Source organism: Epinephelus lanceolatus, chromosome 13, assembly GCF_041903045.1.
Source record: "Epinephelus lanceolatus isolate andai-2023 chromosome 13, ASM4190304v1, whole genome shotgun sequence".
Classification (NCBI taxonomy): Eukaryota; Metazoa; Chordata; class Actinopteri; order Perciformes; family Serranidae; genus Epinephelus; species Epinephelus lanceolatus.
The window spans coordinates 6,681,045-6,689,864 of record NC_135746.1 but is presented as its reverse complement, the minus strand read 5'-3'; the positions used below and the strand labels follow the sequence as shown (position 1 = coordinate 6,689,864).

Genomic DNA, 8,820 nt, shown 5'->3' with positions numbered 1-8,820 from the left:
ACACACTGGATAATATCCCATAGAGATCAATTGGTGTCCGACTGTTCAGAGAGACAGTCATTCTCTCCATGGGTCAGTATGTATGTTGCATTATGTTGAATTTGTCTATGAACTGTTTCTGTAATTGAAGCATTCTCTGACACAAGAATTTCCCATAAATAAAGTTCTATTGAATTGAATGGAATTGAATATGAACCTTGAACGTCGCGTCACATCAATAATATTTGTCACTTCGTGTAAAATGGTGTGTGTGTGAATATAACTGCTGCTTTTATAATCTTTGACTAATTATACAGGTGAACTACTTCTACAGCTGTTATTTTAATAACATTTGCCAGATCGCAGACCGTAAACAACAACAACCACCTCCTGTTTGTGACTGTAACGACAGGCGACGACATTTCCAGACAGCGCTCATTTCTCCGGAGGACCCTGAACGCCTCGCTCAGAGCAGTGGACTGAGAAGGGCGATGAAAACAAAAATGGACATCAAACGAAAATAGCCAGTAAGACTCAAAATGCATTGTCTCACCTTAAAGCGTGTGTGCAGCTAAATATATTAACACTATAACGACATTAAACCGTTTATTCATCATTAATAGTGACGTTACGAGCAACGACAGCTAACTCGGTAGCTAAGTTAGCATCGGTAGCTTAGTAACGTTTGCTAGCTTTATTAGCTTCGTGTAACATCACCGGTCTGACACTGGACACTGAGGCTAGCTTAGCTTAGATATTAGCTAGCATGTAATGGTGTAAATAGTGTTAGAGGAAAGCATCTTGTTAGCCGACGGTGACGCTAGCAGCCGTTAACTGTTACTGTTACTTCACACCCCCTTTATTACTCTGATGGATCTGTCTAGCTGCTGGTAGTGAAGTCAAACAGCAGCCATTGTGTTGTCCCGCAGGACAGAGCTGCAGACATGTTGTCTCAGATGATAGACAGGCTTTTATCTGCGCCATAGCTACAGAGAGAACATGACTAACACTGGGGTGTAACTGTATAATATTGTTTATAGTCTGGCCATGATTGTAGTTTCACTGGTGTCCTCCGGTGGTCGCTGTTGTGCATCTGAGCAGGTTTCCATCTTCATCTTCATGATGTTTCTCATTACAGTTTTATTACTGGGACTGAAGCTGGTGTATGTATGGTACGGAAACGAATTGCATTCACTTGACAAATAAAAAAGCCACGTTTTTCTGAGTAATTTCTTTTCTGTTTTTCGGAGTAATTTATTTATTTTTCTGTTTTTTGGTGTAATTTTTTTCCTGAACAGGAGTCGAGATACTTCACAGTCTCGCGAGAAGCTCCCACCTGGCACCTGCAAGTGACCGGTGCCTGCGTAAAGTCGACAAACTAATGATAACACCATCTATATGACTTAAAGACAAGAGTGTCTCCCAGTGTCTCAAACCCAAAACAAAGTAAAACTGGATTAAACTAAACAAGCGGGTCATGTTTGCTTCCATTATATCGAGCTCTCAAGAAAGGAATGAAAGTGTCTGTTGTTCTATTGCTCTCTTAACTCAGAAAACAAAAACAGAAAAAAATTACCCCGGAAAACAAAAAAAACAACAACACAAAAACAGAAAAAAATTACCCTGGAAAACAAACAAACAAACAAAAAAAAAACAGAAACAAAATTACCCCGAAAAACAAAAAAATTACCACGAAAAACAGAAAAATAAAAAAAAATTACTCCGAAAAACAGAAAAAATGACTCAATAAAACAGATTCTTTTTTTATTTGTCAAGTGAATGCAGTACGCTTCCATAGTATGAAGCCTCCAATTAAAGATGTTCAGATGTGACTATCTGCAATGATTTCCACATATATTCAAGTTATAATTCCATTAAAGATAAATTTGATTTCCTGGCTGGTGTTAAGATACCAAGGCCCTATTTTTTAGATGTCTAAAACAAAGATATTTTGACTCAGTGGGCCCCTGAGCCTGGATGCCAGGTAACAGGCCCCTCTACACCTCCCCAGCAAGCAGGTGCAACATGCCTGTTGTGTCCACCCACAAAATTGAAGTCCCATTGATAAGCTGAGAGGCTTAACACTCATTTAAATTGTGTCATGATGGTTTATATCCTGTGACATCCAACCCTAACCTAGGACTGGGCAATATGAAGCTATTATATCGTTACCGAGATATGATAGTATATCAGGGCTGCAATGATTAGTCGACTAATCGATGACTAATCGACTATTAAAATAATCGGTGACTATTTGAGTAGTCGACTATTCGGTTTGAGTCATTGCTCATAGAAAAGCACTATAAAAGTACCCCAAAATACTCTTATTGCAGCTTCTTATGTTCACATATTGGCAGCTTTACACACTCTCCCATGACGGTGAACTAAAACCCTTTGGCGTGTTTGAATGCTTGCCTTTACCCAATTACTTGTTATATATACATTATTTATGATTATTGATCAAAAATCTCATTGTGTTAATATTGTCTGAAAAACAACAAAACAAAAGTCATACCCACAACTTTGTCGCATGTGTTTTGTTTTATTTTGTCTCCCAGTCCTAGCATTGATGATTTTAAAATATCAAGATTTATATCATGTATCTGGATACAGCCTAAAATATTGTGATATATTTTTGGGTACATATCAACGAGCCCTACTGTAGCCACAAGGACACTGAATGATGACCCTGCCTAATCTTAAATCTTGACATTTATTTATTTCATCTACCACTTTTTTGACTGTTGGGACCCTGTTATTGACCTGATGACTAAGCTCTTTGACGAGATATGCAGAGGCTCTGGCTTAACCCTTTGAAACCTGGAGCGACATCTCTTTTCTTGTGCTGCTTTAAGAGGCCTTTCGGAAAAACATGGGAAAAAGGCAATGAGCAACTTGGCGAGAACTGTCTCACAATTGCAAAAAAAAAAATATATATATATTAAGGAAATTATTTAAAAACAAAAACTAGGGAAAAATATAATATTTATAATAATTATTATTATTACATTTTGAAATTATGTTACAGAGTTATTATAATTTTTAAGCACTCTTTTCAGGTCATTTCCTTGTTTGTTTGTTTGTTTTAAAACTTTATTTCTTTTTACTGATTTCTTTCTTTCTAATTTTTTGGGGTCATTTCTTCTTTTGTTGCTCATTGCCCTCTTCCTGTGTTTTACAAAGAAATCAAGCCAATTTGCTTGAGGTGTCAAAGGGTTAAGGGTCCCTTGTAGAACCATTATGTAATCCACCAATGACTACACTACATGATAGGGCTGTACCTAGGGATTATTTTCATTAATCAAGTAATTGATTAGTTGTTTTGTCTTTAAAATGTCAGAAAATGGTGAAAAAGTGTGTCCTAAAGTCCAAAATGATGTCCTCAGAGGTCTTGTTATGTCCACAACTCAAAGATATTCAGTTTACCCTCATGGAGTAGTAAAGAAACAAGGACATATTCACATTTAAGAAGCTGTGATCACAGAATTTGTACCTTTTTTTCTTAGAAAATTAAGAACTAGTTTGGGATTCATGTACTAGTTGACAACTAGTTGAGTAATCGATCACTTATTTTAGCTCTACTACATAATGCAAATTTCAAATAGGGCTGCACGACATGCAACAAAAATCATTTGCGATTATTTGGACAGAAATTGCGATATGAGAAGTGTTTTTAGTGGTATGATAATTTTTGCATTTCGTTTTCATTGAAAAAAATAAGAATTAAAATGAAGATGATTTAATTTTTGCTGGGATCTGTACCAAACAAGCATGTTCCCTTATGTCTGAGATATGATTTGTAGGCTGGAGTATCTCTGTCGTACCACAGTGCTTCATTTATAATGGTATGTTGTGACACATTTTACCTTTATCAAAAAATTCCAGCTCTCAATTAATTTCAATTAATTGTGCAGCCCTTAGTTTAAGTATCTGCAACTGAAGACAGAGAAGAGCTCCTGCACACTCTGTCAGTTATCAGACATGTCTAGATAAGGTGTGAAGGGAAAAAATATTACTTTAATAAAAGAAAATTCCAGCAGTTAGTGAGACAGTTTGCAAGAGCTCTGTGCTTTGCACCTCCTCTGACACACCTGTCATACATTCAGGTGTGCAGAGATTTTGCCAAACATCTTCAGCCGGCATTGTAGCTACTCAGAACTAGTGGAGGCATAAAATTTTAGTTCATACTTGTCACAGTTCATACTTGTTGTTTGGGTTCCTCATATCACTCATATGCTAGATTTTTCCACCAGCAGCAGTACACCTTTTTTGTCCTCTTAATAATGTTTTCTCAGTGTAATTGCATTTGTCTGATTTCATAACAGGCCGTCAATGTCAGACCTCTGACTGGCACGTCACGAAGAACCTGAGGGGAAAAAAGAAGTGAGAGGCCAGAGTCCAGAACAATGGAGGCTCGCTATGGTAACATTGTGTTCAGCTCCAAGTTCGACTCAGGGAACCTGGCACGTGTGGAGAAGGTGGAGAAGGGCAGCTCCAGCCCTCCTACTGACACAGCTCCCAGCGGGGGTGCCCTCTCAGGGTCAAATCTCACCCCTGACTATGAGTTCAATGTGTGGACGCAGCCAGACTGCGGCGGCACGGAGCACGAGAATGGAAACAGGTAAACGGCATCAGCATCTTTGTGGGTAACTGTGATTACTCGCTGCACATGACCCTGACACTGAGTTACATTACTTAAAGCAAATTGTGTTTTTGTGTTTCAGATCGTGGTTTTACTTCAGTGTACGAGGTGCTGCACCTGGGAAGATACTGAAGATCAATGTGATGAACATGAACAACCAGAGGAAGCTCTACAGCCAGGGCATGGCTCCGCTCGTACGCACGTTACCTGGCAAGAACCGGTGGGAAAGGATCAGAGACAGACCCACATGTGAGGTACATACACACACTCAGAATCTGTCAGGGAGAGGATTTAGGCGTCAGGAGCCAGTGAGACAGGGTGCTGTCAGTCTGGCTTCCAGACAGCAGCTATTATTATCTTTCTCATAATGTGTGTCTTCTTCATTTCCTCTGTCTTTTCCTCAGATTATAGATAACCAGTTCATCCTCTCATTCACTCACCGGCTGCTGGAGACGCGAGGGGCGACCACCTACTTCTCCTTCTGCTTCCCATTCTCCTATAGTGAGTGTCAGGAGATGCTGCAGCAGTTTGACAAGAGCTACCCCAACGCTGCTCAACTCAGTCCGAGCAGGTAAAACACACACACAATACATTACCTGTATCTTCCCCTGCCCCTCTAATTTGTCCAATTTCTGATTCACCGATCTCCACCCTCTCTCCCTGACAGCACCCCAGGCAGTGTGTATTATCATCGGGAGTTGCTGTGCCACTCTCTGGATGGCAATAGAGTGGACCTGCTCACTGTGACCAACTGTAACGGGATGGAAGAGGAGAGAGAACCCCGTCTGCCTAAACTGTTTCCTGACACCAACAATCCAAGACCGCACCGCTTCTCCAGCAAAAGGGTACCACTCAGTCACACACAAACACACAATCAATGTCCTCTTTGTTGTGTGACACCTTTATTGGCTTTAGTGACGACATGTAAGGTCGACAGGAATAACTGAATAGTGTCCAATCAGTGAAGCTGATCCTTGGCCCTTGTCTGTCCACGTGTGTTTGCAGGTGTTTTTTCTCAGCAGTCGAGTGCACCCTGGGGAGACTCCCTCGTCCTTTGTGTTCAACGGTTTCCTCAACTTTATCCTGAGAAAAGACGACCCACGTGCTCACGCCCTTCGAAACATGTTTGTGTTCAAGCTCATTCCAATGCTCAACCCAGACGGGGTTGTTCGTGGACACTACAGGTAAGAGCTGCACATGTACTCACATGCACCATCCTCATGACGTCAACATCTTTTGACCCAGTGATTGGATTAGTTTTAACCAATGGTTCCCAACTGGTGGGTCACAGTCTAAAAGTGGGTTTCAGGTCAATTCCGAATAGGCCTTGCAAACGTGTCTAGTGTGTAAAAATGCACTTTATTTTTAAGTACAGTGACTTTCTGGCACAGAGCTTTTATTTGAAGTGCTGTTTCATGCTGTAGAGTGAGTGACTAACGGACAGGTACTTTACAGAGACAGCAAACTAACTAGATGACTCGTCCAAACGCAAGTATGATGCTAAATGTATTAAACTGTGTGGACCTCGAACTAATCACTAAGGAGAAATCTGGACCAAGTGGCTGGACCAGTTGGGAACCACTGGTCTTAACTCTTGTCTTGACTACTACTGCATTGATTTATGTACTACGGCCGCACGGTGGTGTGGTGGTTAGCACTGTCGCCTCACAGCAAGAGGATAAGTGGTTAGAAAATGGATGGATGGATGATTTATGTACTTCTTGTTCCTAATAAGGCTTGGGAATGTCACACTCACTACTTTGAGAACTCAGTTCTTGCCTATTTTTACACCTATTTTCCTTATTAAACAAAAAAATACAACCATGCACAAATGTAAGTTTCTCTCTGTAAGCAAACTTACACTAAAGCCTGATTCACACCAAAGATTTGCGACGAGATGAAACTGTTTTAGGACGTTGCAGAGAAAAGTTGCAGCAGTGTGAACTGGTCTGTCTGAGCTCGACTCAAGCCGGCTGATGGTGTCACCTGCAACTCCTGCAAATTGTTGGCGGTTGGTTTTAGAACATAAAGCATGTCACCTGTTTCAACAGCCAGTGAGCTTGTAGTGAAGTCCACTGGTCAAGTCAAAATGACCGCAGACGGCGTGTTGGCTTGCTGCAGCAGGTGATCCATCCCCGCCGAGCCCTCTGTTTCTGTCTTCGCGGTGTGCCCCTGGGTTGCTGCTGCTGCTCACTGTATGTGCTTGTATGTGTTTCTCAATTTTACACATTAAAATGACCAGTTGTTAACCGACATATTCAGACTTCTACATAGAGTTAGCTTTAGTTCTTCAAACTTTGGATGAAATCAGTTTGAGTATGAGGATGTAGTGCTCCATGTAAAGACCGCTTCTTTCATCCCACAGCTTGGCTGTCACAGCAGTACTATCTGTGTGAACACTGTGCCTCTGTGTTGTGCACATGCTTACGTGCAAAAAAAAACAACTAAGTAGTAACCCTGTTACCTGTATAAGAGGCCAAGAAATCCACTTTTTCGAGGAGAAGTCTAGCTGGAGAAACCAGGTTTCTCTCAGCCCCTACTCCAAGGATAAACCGGTTTTCTCATGTACATGACATCTAAGAATGCAGGCTCCTGCAGAAAGCCTGTAAACTGTAACCTAGTTATTTAAGTGCATTAACAGGAGCAGAGGTTACAAGAGCCAGGTCGGATGTCGTGTTGACCCTTTCAGCTGAAACAAGTTAAACCAGCGTTACTGTGTCTGAGACAGTGATGTCTCGAGGCTATCAGTTAACAGTGACACTACTTTGTCAGTGTGTCAGGGGACGCTGCTTCCTCTGCTGCCGATCAAACATGTCATGTTGTGCATCTGTACCATCTTCTCTTTCTCTAAAAAAACAACATTATGTAATTAATGCAGAGAAAATGTCACTAACTGTCACTTAGTGTTTGTAATACAACATTCGGACTCCTCCCTCCATACGCTACTTGTACATACGCTGCAGGCTACTGTACTGTTGTAGGAGCGTTGCATTTGTTGTAATGGGAAAGCCAATACTTTAACTAATACTAATACTTTTAACTAAGCTAACCACTGGCTCCTGCCTGTCCAACTGAAATTAGGCTAGCTCCATGTCGCCCTTCTTCTCATCCCCTTTTGGAATGAGCGCCGTCTGCTTGCAGTTTCACCTTGCTATGTCTGCAGTGTTTTTTTGAAGCTGTGTCTTCGAGTTTCGTAGCTTCCTCTTGGATGTGTGTTGCTTATGGTCTGGCACCTGAGCCTGACCTCACCTGCATGCTGTTATTGGTTGAGGTTACACACCCTTAAATGTCAAGGAAAATAAGAGGAAAATAAGAAAACACAGGCAGAGGGCAGAGTCTCTGCCAGGAAATAACTGCCACACATTCTTGGTGGGTCATAAGTGACAATTTATGACTTTTGTATGAGTCTATGTTGTCTTTTTGGAAAATCGAACCAGGAACCCTCTTGCTTTGAAGGGACAATGCTACCCACGACACCATCCCCCTAATATCCCCCTAAATCCTACACACTGGACCTTTAAATTATACTAAATGCAGCACAATGTAACATGGGTTTCCAAGACCTATCGCAGCGGAGAAATGAAGAATAGGGCTGTTTTTTAAGAAGTAGTTACCTGTGTCTGTTTTGCAGGACTGACTCCAGGGGTGTGAACTTGAACCGACAGTACCTGAACCCCAGCCCTGAGCTGCACCCTTCCATCTATGCAGCCAAAACACTCTTGCTCTACCACCACACCCACAACCGCCTGCACAACACACAGTCCAGCCCTCACACTAACAGCCCCACACACACGCAGGCCCCGCCCCTCAGCATCAAACCCGCCAACCAGCATCAGTCTCCGCCCTTCACTGCGCTTGAAGTCAGCTTAAACCAACGAAACGCAGAAAAGGATGCAAATCCTGCGCCGGCAGAGGTTCCCATGGTGATGGAAGAAAACGCCTGGGTCAACACGGAGATGGGGAAGGGGGACCACAACAGCTCGTCAAGCTCCACAGAGACTGTAGCTCCTGTTACTGTGGAGGTAACAGAACCACAGGTGGAGGAACAGGAACAGGAATCAATTCCACCCCAGGAGGGGGGTGTGGCTTATTATGTGGACTTACATGGCCACGCCTCTAAACGGGGATGCTTCATGTATGGAAATAGCCTTCCTGATGAGAGCCAGCAGGTGAGCACCCTCCCTTTGCGGTGTCTTCAT

The 8,820-nt window shown here is 42.1% G+C and overlaps 1 protein-coding gene across 2 annotated transcripts in view; it reads left to right on the top strand.

Moving 5' to 3' along the window:
• Nucleotides 1-383: 383 nt before the first annotated feature.
• Nucleotides 384-8,820, top strand: part of agbl5 (AGBL carboxypeptidase 5) — a 28,840-nt gene continuing 20,403 nt past the window's right edge. For both annotated transcript variants that reach the window (XM_078173680.1, XM_033648997.2), the window contains exons 1-7: nucleotides 384-506; nucleotides 4,305-4,600; nucleotides 4,704-4,875; nucleotides 5,026-5,192; nucleotides 5,289-5,466; nucleotides 5,627-5,805; nucleotides 8,253-8,790. In XM_078173680.1, coding sequence (XP_078029806.1) covers nucleotides 4,386-4,600; nucleotides 4,704-4,875; nucleotides 5,026-5,192; nucleotides 5,289-5,466; nucleotides 5,627-5,805; nucleotides 8,253-8,790 — 1,449 coding nt within the window. In that variant the 5' untranslated portion in view covers nucleotides 384-506; nucleotides 4,305-4,385. The remainder of the gene's footprint in view (nucleotides 507-4,304; nucleotides 4,601-4,703; nucleotides 4,876-5,025; nucleotides 5,193-5,288; nucleotides 5,467-5,626; nucleotides 5,806-8,252; nucleotides 8,791-8,820) is intronic.